At 38.9% G+C, this 17,514-nt stretch overlaps 1 protein-coding gene across 2 annotated transcripts in view; it reads right to left on the bottom strand.

Moving 5' to 3' along the window:
* LOC149535333 (putative serine/threonine-protein kinase SIS8) overlaps positions 1-17,256 on the bottom strand; it is a 196,134-nt gene extending 178,878 nt beyond the window's left edge. The window contains exons 1-2 of one of the 2 annotated variants that reach the window (XM_089807165.1): positions 16,961-17,110; positions 15,642-16,512 (exon numbers count right to left, since the gene is read on the bottom strand). In XM_089807165.1, coding sequence (XP_089663291.1) covers positions 15,642-16,172 — 531 coding nt within the window. In that variant the 5' untranslated portion in view covers positions 16,173-16,512; positions 16,961-17,110. Of the gene's footprint in view, positions 1-15,641 lie in introns of both variants that reach the window. The other variant, XM_089807164.1, reaches the window with a different exon arrangement.
* Positions 17,257-17,514: the final 258 nt, after the last annotated feature.

The following is a 17,514-nucleotide window of genomic DNA, read 5'->3' as shown; positions in this document are numbered from 1 at the left end:
ATAATGCAATACACAGGATAAAATCCGAAGAATAATCAAATCTTCATTTATCCAGGTTGTGACTCATAGGAACTAGTAATCTTATATCACAACTTGATCTTGAGTTATGATCTACCAGAAATAGGATAAAGTCTGAAGAATAAATTCTTCCTTTATCCAAATTGTGATTAATAGGCATAGAAATGCTTACATCACAAATGATCTTGAAATCACCTAGATCTAATAGTAATTCTTTACAGTTCAATACATTATCGGAGGGATCGTCATCTCTCATAATGTCTTTTATACAAGTATTCATTATCTTAGACATCGTCACCTCTTAAATAATGAATACAGATGGTGGAGCCCATAACAGTCAATACCCTGACATATAAAATTATTTTATTAATAATTTAAAGAATACAACTAGATTACAATTCAACCATACCATGTCTTCTCCTGAAGTGATCTATCTTCACTCTAGATAAAGGTTTGGTGAGTATGTCTGTTGTCTGGTTTGTAGTGCAAATGTACTCTAATTTTACAGTATTCCTGTCTACCATATCTCTTACATAATGATAAGGAATTTCGATATGCTTGGACCTGTCATGAAAAACTGGATTCACCGAAAGTTTGATGGAACTCTGATTATCACAATGAATAATCATAGGTTTCATGGCTTGCCCAAATAATCCCACAAATAACTTCCTTAGCCAAACTGCTTCTCAAGAGGCCATCACTACTGCAATGTATTCGGCTTTTGTAGAGCTTTGAGCTACTGAAGACTGTTTTCTGCATACCCAAGATATCATAGCTGATCCTAAACTAAAACAACATCCTAAATTACTTTTTCTGTCTTTAACACTTCCACCCCAATCTGAGTCCATGAATCCATGTAAATCTAAATCAACTTTCTCATATTTGAGCCCAAAATTAAGAGTGCCTTGTAAGTATCTCATAATGTGTTTAATTACAACTAGGTGAATCTCCTTTGGCTCACACATAAACTAACTTAAGGCATTAACAACATAGCAAATATCAGGTCTTGTATTTACCAAGTACATAAGAGATCCAATCATCTGTCTGTAGAGAGTAGAATCTATGGAAAGTGATTCTGCTACTACTTCTTTAAGTTTATGTAGATTAGTCTCCATTGGAGAAGACATAGACTTGCAATTCTACATTCCAAATCTCTTCAAAATATATGATGTATACTTCCCTTGATTAAGTATAATGCTATTAGAATTCTGTCGTACTTCTAGTCCTAGGAAGTAATGGAGTCCCAAATCTTTCATCTCGAATTCTCTAATTAGATTTTTCTTGCATTGATCTATGAGATGATCATCACCTGTTATTAGTAAATCATCAGCATACGGTATCAAAATTACCATATCAGCTTTATCTCTTTTATAATATAAATTTGGACCGGCTTCATTTTTGAAGAATCCTAAGCCGATGAGATACTTATCGATTCTTTCATACCAAGCGCTTGGAGCCTACTTAAGCCCATAGAGAGCTTTCTTGAGCCTACAAACAAAAACGTTAGGATCATGAGTTTCAAATCCTTCAGGTTGCTCCAAATAAACTACTTTTGTAATCTTTTCACTTAGGAATGTTGTTTTTACATCCATCTAATGTACTTTCCATCCCTTCAATGTTGCAATGGCTAGAACTGCTCTCACAGAGGTATATCTGGCAACAAGAGCAAAAGTTTCTTCATAATCAATCCCTTTTTTCTAAGAGAATCCTCTAGCTACAAATCTAGCTTTATATTTCTCAATGCTACCGTCAGCAGCATGCTTTATTTTAAATATTCACTTGAAAGAAACAACAGATTTTCCTTTAGGTCTTGGAACAATTTGCCAAACATCATTCTTCATAATAGATTGGTATTCTTCTGTCATAGCTTCTTTCCAAGCTATATGTTTAATAGCATCTAAAGGATTGGTTGGTTCTGTTTTGGACAAATCATTCATGTTTGCTGTATAAGTAAAAAATCTTTGGGTATTGCACTTTCTCTAACTATTCCAGAAGTGCAGCAAAGTCTTGTGCTTCCTCGAGTCCTCAACTATTTTAATGGCCCAAAGTGGTCTTTTCTTTGAATTTTGAGTTTCTCTAAGATTTAGATTTTGAAATTCATCTTCAATTTCTTCTATGTTCTCCCTCTAAGACTCAGACTCTGTTATTTCTTTCAAAACTAGGTAAAGGAGAAGGTTCTTCAGAACTTAGGGCTCTTTTGAATGCTAGATCTTCTTCAAAAATTAGATCCTTACTAAGTTCAATACTTTTCCGTCTAGGTATGAAAATCCTATATGCTTTAGATGTTTCACTATACCCTACAAAAATACCTTTCCTTCCGGAGGGTTCTAACTTAGTTTTCTTTTCGTTTGGAACATAGATGCATATAGGGCACCCAAAAATCCTAAGATGACTTATATTTGGGTTTAACCTTAGTAAAGACTTCTTCAAGAGTTTTATCTCTAAGGTAGGAGTGAGGGCTTCTATTTTGAATATAGACAGCAGTATGAGAGGCTCCTGCCCAAAGATAATATTCTAGATTTTGATCAAATATCATAGCTCTAGCAGCTTCTATAATTGTTCTATTCTTTCTTTCTGCTACCCCATTTTGTTCTGGATTATAAGGAATGGTGTACTCCCTCTTAATTCCTATTTCTTTACAAAATCTTTTAAACAAATCTGAGGTGTATTCTCCTCCATTATCAATTCTAAGAGTTTTAATTTTATGTCTTGATAAGTTTTCAGTTAATGTTTTGACTTCTTTAAATCTCTTTAGGATTTCTTCTGATTCTTTGCATTTTAAGAAGTAAATCCAAGTTTTCCTAGAGAAGTCATCTATGAACAAAATATAGTACCAGAATCCTCCAAGAGAAGGAACAGATATAGGTCCACATAAATCTGAATGAATTAATTCCAAAACATTGTTGGTTTTTCTAGCGCTATCATGAAATGGACTTTTGGTGTTCTTACCCAGAGCGCACCCTTTGCATATGCTTGAGTGGTGTTTATTTAGTTTAGGTAAACCAATAACCATCTTCTGCATAGTTGATAAGGTTTTGAAATTTAGATGTCCTAACCTTTTGTGCCATATTTCATTTATGTTTGTAGCTTCATGAATTAAAGCTTGAATGGGTCGACTAGGTTCTGAATTTAATTCATACAAATACCCTTTTTTCTCACCAATCAACTTCATTTTCTTAATTGAGGAGTTCTTTGCCCAAGTTATTACTTTACCATCCATGAAAGCAACATTATGTCCATCATCTTCAAGTGTTGTAACCGAGATTAGATTTCTTTTTATTCCTGGTCCGTAGAGTACTCCTTTAAGAAGAAGAGAATTTCTTGATTTTAGTTTCAAGGTGTAATTTCCAATTCCTTCAATGGAATGTGCTGAATTATCACCAATGGTGACTTCGCCATTAACCTTTTTTGATATAGAGTCTAGTGCTTCTTTGTATCCTATTATACGTCTAGAAGATCCACTATCAATTACCCATGCTTTACTTGAGATTTCATTAGATAGTGATGAATGCAATACATGATTCTCAGGATCATAGTTATCTTCTTCCCTAATAACCTTTGTATAGTTCGCTGCTTGTTTAGAATTCTCAGGACAATTAAATTTGTAGTGTCCAAACTATTCACATCTGAAACACTTTATTTTGGATAGATCTTTCTTGGTTTTGCCATTCTTTTGATTTCCCTTTTCCCTCTTGAAATGCTTCTTCTTGCCCTTATAGGAGTTTGTATTAAGAACATGAAGTTCTTCATCTTTTGTTTTTAGTTTCCCTCATTTCTTTAATTTTTTGGATTCTTCTTGAAGACAATCTCCCTTAAGTTTGTTAAAGTCAGGAAGTTTATCTCTGGCACTTATTCCTTGTGCAAAAGTTTCCCACGAATCTGGTAATCCATCTATAGCCATCAGTGTTAGTTCCGTGTCACTAATAATGGTTCCTATACTTGACAGTTCATCTCTTATGCCAGCAACCCTTAGGAAGTAAGAATTCATTGATTCTCCTTTCTTTATTTGTATGTGATATAGTTGCCTTTTCAGTGCGAGAACTCTAGTTCCATTGTTGACCTCATATGCATTTAGTAATGCATTCATCATATCAAATGTTGTCTGATGTTTTGTTGACATAGGTACAATATCATTCTTTACTCCATCTAATATGATCTGAAAGGCTTTTCTATTTCCTTTACTCCATATAGTTTTATAAGGTTCAACATTAGGTTGTTTGGATGTTGAATCAATAAATTGTTTTACATCATTTTCTTCAAGAATCATCATGATTTTGAGTTTCCAGGCATCAAAGTGTTCTTTCCCACCGAACCTGTCCTTGGGTCTGATTACATATGCCATTGAAGATAGGAGAATGATGCTAGATATATATAAGGTCTGATTACTTAAATTTGCAGAGCCTAGGTTCGACTACAAGACTCTGATAACATGTAAAGTTTCTACAAATTCTGTACTAAATAATTCGGACTTGTATAATATCCTCGGTTGCTGAAAATGAACTTAATATTCTGAAGTATGGAGGAGTTGTCAACTTTTATTTTAAATTGAATGTTATTTATCTCTGCAATAAATTCGAATTGGTATTATTGCTTGAGGGAGCAGACTTGTAGTTATTGTGTGTCCTCAACCTGCAATAATTCCTACCCTATATATCAAGACCAAAGGGCATGTCCCTTAAAGGGACATGACCCTATTGAGGTCGGCCAAACACCTCTTATAGAAATCAGCGCCTAGAAGGAAGTAACGCAAGGTTAACTAACATAACCATTAGTTATGATTAGTATACAATGTAATCTCTGCCCAAAGATCGCCGCCAATTCTAGAGTCAAGACTAATGTATATATATGCCATCTATGATATAATAGGTGAAGGTGCGGTCTGCACTTTCTCAGACCAGTATAATTATCAATGTTAATATTTAACACTTTAGAAACCCTGCCTAAATAATGTGAATCTCAAGTGCCATCTCAGGGGCTGCCTGACCAGGTTTCCACACGAACAAGGTTGTATTAATTCCAGTGGATATCTGTAAAAAGACTATCTGCAAACTTATGTTTTCAGTTTTCATCATTCTAACTTCCACAAGATCGTTAGCGTGTAAGGAGACAGTTTAACGGTGACTTTAACATATGCCATTCGAGTATATAGTATTATCTGTAAATATAGTTACAGCTTCTTTCCGTCAGCCTTTTTCCATTTAGTCTTATCAGTCGTCATATGAACAATCCATTTCACAATTATATTCTCAGTATGGGCTATATTTTGGTTCCTTTAGAAACCCTGCCTGTATAATGCAAATCTTAACTACTCTCTAGGGATGCCTCACCGGGTCCACACACAAGCGCGGAGAACAAAAACAGTTTCATGCTTGCATCTCTGTTTGCTGCAATATTAAGTTATACTTGTTGGAAATTGTGAGCTAATTATGAGGAAAATAAAAAGTCATTTTAGTTTTCTAATGGATACAAAATGAAGTCATCATGATAACATTTTGGAAAGAAGAATAAGTTGCTGAACAAGTGAGGAAGAACATTTTGAAGTGTGTAGCCGTAACTCTGCAACTCTGCAACTTTGCCGCCCATTTTGTTTTTGACTTTTGAATGATGGAGGGCCCTAAACCTCCGGATCCGCCTTCTTGCCCGGACCTACAACTGGTGCTTGCGGTGAGTAGAGATGTTGACCAGTTGTTTGGCGGTGGGTCCATGGTGTTTGATGGGTCGGGGTATGTCAAGCCAGCTTTGGAGGATGGACGGTCGAGTGTGGACGTCCTTGAGCAGGTGGGAGGAAGTTCTGCCGGTTGTCAGCATGGAGATGCCCAAAAGTTGGATGTGGGTTCTCTGTCAGGATGGAAGAATGCGCTCGTGGGTTCCAAGATGTCCAGCCCCATCACGGAGAATCCCACGGTAACACGTGGACAAGATGGACCTGTGATTGCACTCCCTGATGGCATGATGGATAATGTGACTTCTGGCCTCAAACTTTGTGTTGTTGGCAGATTTGTTGCTTTCCGCCCTTCTATCGAGACGGTAAGGAAATGGGTGGACCATAAGTGGAAGGTCAAAGGAACTGTAAGTGTTTCTACCATGCCAAGTGGTCTTTTTTGTTTCAGATTCACCACGAAAGAAGATCTCATGGCGGTTCTGTCTGGGACTTGGTATTTTGGGAAGCACTGTCTAGCCCTGACTAGATGGCATCCGAGCTTTGATGCTGGTTTGGAGCTAAACAAACTTGCCCCAGTTTGGGTAAGATTACCTGGCCTCCCTCTGGAATTTTGGGATGAAAGGATATTAAGATGGGTGGGGAACTCTGTTGGTCATTTTGTTACTACTGACAAAGTGACAATGCAAAAATCGAGACTTGTCTATGCTAGATTCTGTGTGAATGTAGCACTGAACAAAACACTACCTACTGTGGTCACTTTAAAAACTAAATGGAGTGAGAGAGTTCAGCCCATAGAATATGAGAATGCTGGCTTGTTTTGCCAAAGATGTGGGCAAATCGGTCACCTTATTGTAGATTGCAAAGCTAAAATGCAAAAAGATAAACAGAAGGAGTGCTCCCCAAGGATAGTTATGGAGAACATTGGGGAACCTTCTGTACAGACTGAGAAGACAGTAACGAATCCTCCTTTGACCTTGCCCATTATGACCCCCACGTAGGAGATGAGTCCTAGGGGTAAGGAGACTAAGGAAGATGAGAAGGCTCAGGAGGAATACCCTTTCAAAAGAGACTTGGAGGATCTTCTAGGCTCACCTTTGGCGAGGTCTTCGGCGGAAGAGTGTTTGGAAAATGGAGAAATAGAAGGAACCAACACTATACAAGATTTGACAACAATCCAGTTTGGGGGGAGCATGCTTGAAACCCCTTCTAAGGGGAAAGGGATAACCCCCACTTTCATGGACTCCTCAACAACAGGGGGGGGGGACCATAAGCATAAGGAAGGTGATATAAGGGAGTTAGTTTGCTCCCCTCTGAGGATAGTAAAGGCCTCGCAGGCTGAGATAGCGGTGAGAGTAATGGCAAGCATTGATAATATGGATAAGGAGATGAGCCCCTCTTTGCCTCAGGAGGATAATGGGGAATGGGAAGTGCAAAAGAAGAAGAAAAGGGGAGGGAGAAAACTAGATATTGGAGTTTCAGGAACAGCAGGAAGACCATCAAGCAAAGTTACCAGGACAAAGCAAACTGCTAGAGATGTAGCCAGTGGTAAACAGCTTACACTGGAGACAGTAACAAAAGGTAAGAAATGAAACTCCTTTCATGGAATATAAGGGGATTGAATAATCCCCAGAAGCAGTATGCTCTCAAGCAATTAATATCTCAGGAAAAAATAGACTGTGTGTTAATTCAAGAGACAAAAATGTCTAGCTCAAATTTTGATAAAATTGCTAGCTATATCTAGCCAGGGGCGAGGTATATACATAGGGATTCGGATGGAGCTTCGGGGGGAATTGCTACCATGTGGAATCTAAACTCGTTGAAGGGCTATGAGATCTGGAAGGAAAAAAACTTTATAATTACTCATTTCCAATCGAATAGTCACAGCTGGAAACTGATTAATATCTATGCACCTAATAGCAGATTAGGGAGGAAGGAAATGTATGACAATTTGATAAGGATATCTGAAACTATGTTGGAGGAGAAATGGATGTGTATGGGTGATTTCAATACCCCTCTTTACCATTCGGAGAAGAGGGGAGGCAACAGAGAATGTCAGGAGAGCTTGCAAGATCTAAGTGATTTTACGGGGAAGCTGGACTTCATGGATGTGGAGTTGAGGGGTAACCCATACACCTGGACTAATAATAGGAAAGGAGAAGATCTCATTTAGGTTAGGCTGGACAGATTATTACTGTCAAGGAATTGGAATAGCATGGGCAACTCCTACTTGGAAAATCTCAACAGAACGGTGTCTGACCACTCACCCATTTTATTCCATTGGGAGGATGGCTATAAAGGGGGAAAGAAACCTTTCAGATATGAAATAATGTGGGAATCACATCCGGAATTCAAAGATAAGATTCAAGAGTGGTGGAATATAAGAATAGAGGGTACTGCAATGTACTGACTTACCCAGAAACTAGATAATATTCGAAGAAATGTCAAAGCTTGGGCTAAAAGTTCATTTGGGGATCTGTTTAAAGGTAAAGGAGAAGTAGAGGAAAAGCTAAAAAAAAATCCAAGGGGCTATTGCAGAAGGGAATAACTCGGAGGAGAATATTCAGGAAGAGGAAAAACTTAGAAGGAGGTGGAAAGAGATCCTGCAAAAGGAGGAAATTTTCTGGAAACAAAGATCTAGAATCCAATGGCTGGAGGAAGGGGATAAAAATACCACCTTCTTTCACAGATCTGCTTCTAACCACAAAAGAAGAAACACTATCTCAAAACTAAGTGATGAAGCAGGAAGGGTATTGAAAGAGCAGGAGGAAATGGGGAAACTTGTGGTTGATCACTTCAGTAAGGCGCTTAAGGAAGATAACTTTGCTGGGAACCAGGTGATCAGGAGAAGTCTGATTAATTCAATCCCAAGGAGTATAAGAGAAGAGGAAAATAATTGGATCCTTGGTAAGATCTCAGAAGAGGAAGTGAAAAAGGCAGTGTTCTCAATGAAAGCTTTTAAGGCCCCGAGCCCCGATGGCTTCCCACCTGCTTTCTTTCAGCATTTCTAGGAGGTGATCAAATCAGAAGTTATTTGGGCGACTAGGGATTTTTTCAGAACTGGCAAAATTCTACGGAGCATAAATAAGACCTTTATTGCACTAGTTCCTAAAAATTCCAATCCTCTGAATTTGAATGATTTTAGACCTATAAGTCTATGTAATACTATTTACAAGGTCTTTGCCAAGGTTTTAGTGAACAGATTAAAGCCTTTCTTGGAAAAAATTATTGGTAGTCCTCAGAAGGGGTTTGTGCCAGGAAGACAGATCCTTGATGCGGCTATTTCAACCCATGAGGTTATCCATTCAATGGAAAAGAGCAGGCAACCTAGAATGGCATTCAAGTTAGACATTTCCAAAGCTTATGATAAGGTCAAGTGGGACTTCCTTCAGGATGTACTAGAAAGAATTGGATTTAACAATAGGATTATAAACCTAATCATGTTGATGGTGAGCTCAATGCAGTACTCCGTCCTACTAAATGGATCCCTATGGGGTAACATAATGGTAGGAAAAGGCTTAAGACAGGGCGACCCCCTCTCACCTTACCTTTTTATCATGGTTGCTGAAGTCTTGGGAAGGTCATTCTGTAAATTAGCTGATTCGGGCTGCATTAAAGGTGTGAAACCAGCCACTAATGCAGAAGTTGAGGTTATTCAGCAATTTGTGGATGACACCTTCCTATTTGGAGAATCTTCAATCATGGAGCCCGAAGCCTGGAAAATGATTTTACATAATTATGAAGAAAGCTCAGGGCAACGGGTGAACTACCATAAAAGCAAGATTTATTTCTTTAACACTAATCCTTCACTTCAAAGAAGGATTAGGAAAATCTTGGATTGCTAATCTGCTTGCCTCCCAGACACTCATTTAGGCCTCCCCCTCACTACCAAGGAGGTGTCTAATGAATTTTGGAATTCGATAGTAGAGAGAATTCAAAAGAAGCTTGCAGGGTGGAAAGAGAAGATATTAAGCAATGCCGGAAAACTTCAACTGATTGCTGCTGCCCTTCAGGGGATCCATATTTATTTCTTATCCATATTTAAGATTAATCTTAATATGGCCGAGAAAATTGAGAGAATTCAAAGGAATTTCCTGTGGTCAGGGACTGAAGAGAGAAATAAATTGAATCTGGTCAACTGGGAGGAGGTGTGTAAACCAAAAGCTAAGGGGGGGCTTGGGATAGAAGAATGAAAGACCTTAATAAAGCTCTCCTTACAAAAATTGGATGGCGACTGGCAGAAGGAAACACGGGGTGGGGAAATATTATGAAAGCTAAATATTTGTCTAATACCTCCTTTCGGCGGAACTTGTATAATAATGACCTCCCGAGTGGTTCAAAGATCTGGCAGAACATTATTAGAAATAGAGGACTGCTAAGAGAAGGATTAAGGTGGATTATGGGCAATGGCTTCAATATAAGGTTTTGGGAAGACAGGTGGACGGAGGGGAAACCGCTGGCTTTAAGTAAATATAGTGGTTTAAAGGAACTCCTTAAGGAGGACATAGGGGTTAGAGTGGGAGACTACATTGATCAAGGGAGGAGAAGGAAGAAGCTGTTGAAGGAGGATTATCCGCGGGAGATAGGTATTCTCATAGAGGAACTGGAAGAACTAATAAAGGAACAGAGGATCCCAATGCTGCCACAGGAAGATGTATTAGCTTGGGATTTAACTCCGACTGGGAACTTCACTGTCAAATCTGCTTATACCCTAATGTTCAGTAAGGAACTATGCCCAACTACGTGGAGTAAGGTTTGGATCAGTAACCTTATACCTAAGATTAATTTCTTTTGGTGGACGGTTCAACATGAAAAAATCCTAACAATTGATAATTTGAAAAAAAGGGGATTCTACATAACAAACCGTTGTTGCCTTTGTGAACAAAAGGAAGAAAATATTTACCACCTTTTCATTGAATGTCAGGTTGCGGTTGACATCTGGACTAAGGTTTGGGAAAGATTGGGGGTGGTTTGGGTCATGAAAGATAACTTGGGACAGTTTGTGGATAATTGGGATTGCCCATTCCATCATCCAAGACTAATCCTCTTATGGAAGTTTATCCCACCATATGTATGCTGGCACATATGGAAAGAAAGGAATAACAGGATATTCAGGGGAGAAAATAGGACGATTGAAGTGGTTTTTGGAGTGATGAACAAACTGTTGAAGGAAAATATAAGAGTAGCTAAATACAAGATGCCAAAGGAGGAACCCAAAAGACTTGAAGGCATTGTGGCTGAGAATTGGGGTTGTCAAGAGGACTTCTTCCTTTTTGATAGCTCTACTAGGAGGAGGAGACAACAGACAATATGGAGACCACCCACCATCACACAGTATAAACTGAATTTTGACGGAGCTGCGAAAGGAGGGCAGGGAACGGCTAGTGGTGTGCTGAGAGACAGGAATGGTGATGTTCTATTGGTTTATGCAGGCCAGGTGGAGATTGGTAGCAATTATGTGGCAGAAGCTATGGCATTATTATGGGGTCTACAACTCTCTAGGGAAAGAAACATTTTAGAGTTAACTATAGAAGGGAACTCCAAACTAGTGATCGATTGGGTAAAGGGGGAGGCAAAATTGGGATGGAAGATTTGAAATATCATCCTGGATATTAAAAATATATTAGAGAAAATGAGAATGGTCCACCTGCAGCATATCTACCGGGAGGGTAATCAAGTGGCAGACACTGCGACTGCCATGGGGTTTAACGTTAGGGCAATCACGTGCTGGGAAAATTTAGTTGATATCAATGAAAATCTAAGGATGTTGATATTCAAGGAAAAAGGCGGCAGAATTCAAAATGATGATCACTAAATTTAAAAGTAAGGCCAATTTTGGCGAGATGGGGAACTTTGTCGCTAAATTTAACTTTAACGTTTTGGAAATAAGAGATAGATGTGGCCCTACAAATGACAAGTGGAGTAATTACGAATTAAGGAAATTGTCTTTTCGCAATTATGGTAACTCGGGGCAAGCTTCAAATCGCTTCCCAAATGGAAGTACGATAGATATTATGGATTGGGATGTCAGAAATCGACGGGGAGAGAAAATTAGGTTTTTTAATACCACGAATCTCATAATAAGATATTATGGGATTCTGGTGCTCATCATACGCGGGTCTGTAATTTTGATCCCTATTCCCCCAAAGAATTAAAGCAAGAGAGCAACCACAGAGAATTGGAAAGCGATAAAGTTTTGATGCATATTTCTGAGAAAGAGAGTCAGGATAGTGGTGAAATTAATATGGGAGGTGATCTGAATCGGTTGGAACCAATGAGACTTGAGAACTTCAAGGACAGGATGGCGACCTGGTATCTGCTTAAGGAAGGGGATTTTTTGCCATATATGATGTTCATGGCTGGGCACGATGAAAATTGTGCGTTACAATTTGTGAATAATTGGGATGATAGGAAGGTCACAATCAACGGCATTACTTTTCAAGTCACGGAGGAGGTTATTGCCATGGCAACAGGACTCACAATGAAGGGAAACAAGTGGAAGAAAGTCACCAAAGTCTCAGATGAGAATAGCATGAAAAACTTCTTTGCGGAGAATGAGGAGCCGATTTGCTATAGAGGAGGGTTTAAAAGGGATAAGCTACCTGAGCCCTGGGATGATGTGTGTCTGGTCCTGATGAAGTATCTCACCCTGGAAGGCAGGTTTGGAGTGTGCTATTACTATCATTTTCCCTTGTTGAATCATTTTAGAAATAGGGATTTCATTTCCATTCCGTTTTTTCTTCTACATTCGCTTGAGGATATGATTAAGGATATTAAGGAAAAAAAAAAGTAAAGGCCTAAACTTCACCATTATTCATCAAGGGTTAATTTTCCGTCTGTATCAGTTCCACTTAGCTCTATGTCCCCCCAGAGAGATTGTTGTGGAAAACCCCCGCCATAGTAGGATTTCCCCCCTGAGCTCCAATACGGGGACGAAAATCCATACTCCTAGGCCATCTCTTAGTAAGGATACTAAGAAAAAGAAAAAACTTGACATAGCCATAGAACAAAAGGGAAACAAGAAATTAAAAGTTGATAAGGTGGTTGAGGTTGTAGGAGAGAATTCTGGTGAAGATATTGGGGGAAAAGCAAGAAGGAGGTCTGGTAGGCTAGCTCAGTCCTAGGCTAGGGGTAAGTAGAAGTCAATTAGATACCCTGTTGAGGAAGTTGAAGAAGATAGCTCTAACAATAACAGTGATAGAAGGGAGGAGGAAAGCATTTCCAACTCTAAAAAGGATGATGGTAATGAGGAGGGGGAAAAAAGTTTCAATTCTGGGAACATTTTGATGGATGACACTCAAACTCAAGTGTCGGACGGCAAAGAAAGGAATACTGAGACAACCCATGTTTCAGCTAGCTTCTCACTTAAACCCATTACTTTTTGTGATGAGACGAGAAAAAAGGATAATTCCCCTATTACCATTTCTTCCCCTGTTAAGGAAAATTCGAAGATTTCTTCTAACCCACGGGTGCTGCAGGATAAACCAAAGGGGCAGAAAATGAAGGAGGTTGTTGCTAAGAAGGTCGAGGAGCATAAAGAGGAGACGGTGATGGTGGAGGAGCATTACAGAAACCTAGAGGAAAGAGTCAAAGCTTTGGAGGAGGGGTTTTTCACCTTCTCCAAGTTTGGACTTAAAGTTACTCATGCTGCTGCGACTACCCTCCAATTGCTGGCACAGGAGAAGGAGGAAGCTGGCTTGGACATGGAGGACAATAAATTACTCTTTAAATTCCTTGCTGACGACTGGGCCCAAATTCTTCTTCATGCAAGAGGAAAAGGGAAAAAAGAAATCTAAGTCTTTTTTTATTTCTGTTCAGTTATGGGGTCCATGGATCCAAAGACTTTATATACTGTTATGACAGTTATAGTTTTGCTGGTTATCAGCTGTAATTAAGATTTAGGCCTGGGTGCCTTGTTGGACTTTGGTTAGTTGTTTGTGTTCCTTTCTGGTTCTAGCTCTCTGGTTTTAGGTTCTTGTCTCTGACTGCTGGTTCTCCTGTTCTTTTTGTCTGGTTTTGTTATTGGTTGGTAATGTGCTGGTTACCAGCCTTTTGACTGTTAAGGGCCGACCCCCTTGCTTTTGGTCGCTTTTAATTTCAAAAACATTTTGGAAAGAATTGAAGCTTCTAGTACACTCTATGGACTAATGAATACAGCAAAACTAATGTTAGATGCAGTGAAACAGCATCCAGGTGGATGTTTGATTTAGAAATTGCCACTGTTTCTAATGTCTGGAAGCATGCTTAGAATGCCAAGAAAATGCGATCTCACCCAACTGAAACTTTTAAACTGCTACTAATGCTGATAAAAGAAGGTACTGGAAGACGCTGACAAGGTAAACTAAATTCTCGATATCTTGAATCCAGAGGATACTGGATATCTAAACAAAAGTTATCTGCAAATTTCAGTTTATGTTTTCTCTTTTCAGCATGCTTGCTTCTATGAGGTGGCTAATATGCAAGGAGAAAGTTTAACCTATGCCATCTGAGTACATAGTATTCTCTGTAAATATGGTCCCTTTTTCTCTCCAGTAATAACTAATATCAATTGTCACAAGAAAAAGCTATTTTAAAATCATAGATTCTCACTATGGGCTCTATTTTGGCAGTCCTGTATGGAATTTGATGGAAATGCTCAGATAGAGGAGAGAACTTGTTGCAAAAGGGATTTTGATTGCTCCAGCATAGAATCAATCTTTACTCCTGCAGGAAACCTAGCAGATGCTACTGGTTACAGAAATGCTCTATGGTTGAGTTCCCAGCTGAATATAGCCATACACCATATTCATCAAGATATTTATATTTGGCCTGTTCTGAACCTACTGTTAATACATTTATGATTAGCAGAAATAAGACAATGATGACCCTCCAATGTTTTGCTCAGAATGGTATCAGCAGTTGAAACTAAATCAAACCTTCAGATGCTGGCAAGAATTGACATTCTTAAAAAAGAGGTCAGCGGATTGACATAATGCATAGTATGTACATATCAATATGCTTAAGAAAAAAGAACTGACAAAGCCATATTGGTAGAATAGTTGAAAAATGTTGTAATTGGCAGATTTTCTAAATTATATAGTAATTTAACCCTTTAATTAAAACAGTGAATATGAGTTGTACCAAAACATATAGGAAATTTGAGCCGTTAACAAACGTAAAAGCATGCAGGTACAATCATCTAGTTATAAGTAACAATTCAGAGAAACTGCACAATTTTTAAATTCAAGCATATAAAGATTCAACAAAATTGCCTTCTGTGAAACTGAGTCAAATGTCATCACCTAAAGTTGATAAATTGGTTTCTCACATGTAGCTAAAATATTGAGAACCAGACACTCATTGCAACTGACACTTAAACTGTCTACTTTAAATCAAGACAAACGGGGTCCTGATATAGTTTTTGATATCTTCGACTTATCTCATTCCCTCATTCACCTGCCTTGATAACAGTAAAGATTCGCTATATTTATGGCATTCTGGAGGCAGTATCAAGTAGCCCAGATAAGTTTTCAATAGTCACACCAGAATATCACAATCTGATGGACTACAATTTTAGGATTACAATTCGAGTTCACAGGTATGGGAAATACTCCCCATACTATCTTTACGAGGAGGGCTTACATTCCACAGCAATATTATCTTAACCCATATTGAATAATTTCATGTGATGTTTCACATTGAGTTTTGAAGTTAAAATGGTGAGCAGAAATGGCTCAAATTTGATTTTGCAACATAAAATTGGAGAGAGTGACATCAGGCATCCCCAGAAAGACGTTCATGTTACCCGGTGCTAGCAATAGGATTATACGACCTATTCTTTGGGTGCAAGTGAAATTCAAAATTCCCCAACAATCCTCTGTCAGTCAGCAATTGGCAATCGCTAATGAACAGAATTAAACCACAAATTCCCAATATTGTACAAGAAGCTGATACGAAAATGTAATTGCATATAGGGTGGACTCACCCAATATCTGTACGCAACAACTTCAGCTGATGTGTTTTGGGTCGAAGAACTGGAACCAAGGCTAATTTGTTTTACAGCCTCAATCTGAACTGCCTCGGGATCATCATTTACACTCAGCGCCATGGCCAACTGTATTTGATACTCTTCTTCCATTGCTGGATCAGCGACCTGCATATCCCCAACATTTGTAGATACTAGTTCACTTCCACCCATATCAAAACTGCCACTAGGGGTTGCAGAAGCACTTCCTAAGGTCTCCAGTCTATCTTTTGCACTACTTCCGTCACTTGACTCGCTAGGACTGATATTAAATGCAGAGGGAGAGCTGTGCCTTGTCATGGGAGCCAGCCACCCAGATAGACTGGAAAACGGTTTCTGCTCAAAAACAGTCGAGGAAGACCCTGAAGACTCTGAAGGAGATAACTTGCCTCTATGGCTTCCCTCAGGAAACCTGCCCTTTGGAGACTTCGAACAATCTGCATCCTCTGAATGGCTAACCCCAATGTGAAGCTTCCTAAGTAGATTTCTCATCCTTGTTTTGGACAAAAGAGCAGGGAACTTGCCACTGCTAGCCCAAAGCAAGTCTCTTTCCTTTCAAGCATAGAAAAAACCTTGTAACTGCAGATAGACAGTCTCACTGTACCGAGCCCGAATCGCAACGAACAACATTCATGTTTCACCAAAAGCATGACCTACTGCACTTGGAATTTGACGGCTCCAGACTGTACCCAATTCAACCAAGGCTGTACCCAATTCAACCAAGTGCGACTAATTTTATAAATCCATAGCTAAGGGCAGCCAAGTCGCTGCTACCTGATTCAGATCGATTCCATCCCCTTGCTCTGTTTCCTGACCCTCTCCATCATCCCCACTGAACATAGTGTCAAACCCAGAATTCTTTAGCTCAATCCCAATTAAAAATTAAAATTAAATAACATTAAAAAGCATAGTCTCTCCCCCAGCCCTTAAGGAACATTATCCGCCTTGAACCAAATGATCCCCAACTATACCAGAATAGCTTCCAATTTAACCTCTAACAAAACTCAAATTCCAAGCACGAGAAAAACATGCACAGAAGCAACTTAAATCCGATAGGCCAACATTAGTCCTCGGATTGAACAAAACTAACCTATTAAGGATGAAGAATAAATTTCGCACCAGATTGGGATAGATTACTTGTTTACAGACGATAGATTTTAGAACCATGATTTAAGGATCTGCTTAGAGAGTGTCTACGTGTGACGTGACATAACCTCGAAAAATAGGCCTAAAATCGTATCAGAAAAGGGAATAAATTACAGTGCAGGCCTCTGGATTACCTCATTATTGAACTAGCGATTATTGGTCAATCCTTTAGCCCAATCAAATCCTCACATTTTCTCCATGGTGGTGTCCTTCAGATAATTCTTTGAAACAACATCTGAGAGCCACCATGGCCTGAAGTCGTCAAGACACTAGCAATAAACCGTAAGTGTAGCATTTCATGATTGGATTTGTTGGACCAATAAACCCCATGGATCCTGCATTGCTGACTAACGAGATTACCAAGACTCCAAAATTCGCTGTATTCCAATAAAAGGAGATAGAACCCGAAAAAATAAATAAACTAGACTATCCAAAGACCCCCCAGCCCCACTACCTAAAAGTAGAAACTTCTAAATAAACTTTGCATTGCACACAATATTTTTAAATTTTAATTAGGCAAATGGGATCGTGGTAAAGGCATTATGGGAGTTTTAGTAACGATCGCACGAAATAAGAATGCAACGGAAAATGGGTGGACAACTTGCATAAGATTGATGTCTACGAAATAAAGTCATTTCTGCAGGGATGCTCTCAATGGACCATTTTCCTGTCTGTGAAATGTTACGAG

The sequence above is a fragment of the Cupressus sempervirens genome, chromosome 10 (assembly GCF_028749045.1).
Source record: "Cupressus sempervirens isolate cs-2001-9-10 chromosome 10, ASM2874904v1, whole genome shotgun sequence".
NCBI classification, from domain to species: domain Eukaryota; kingdom Viridiplantae; phylum Streptophyta; class Pinopsida; order Cupressales; family Cupressaceae; genus Cupressus; species Cupressus sempervirens.
Note: the sequence above shows the minus strand (reverse complement) of the source record. Positions and strands in the feature narration are given on the sequence as shown.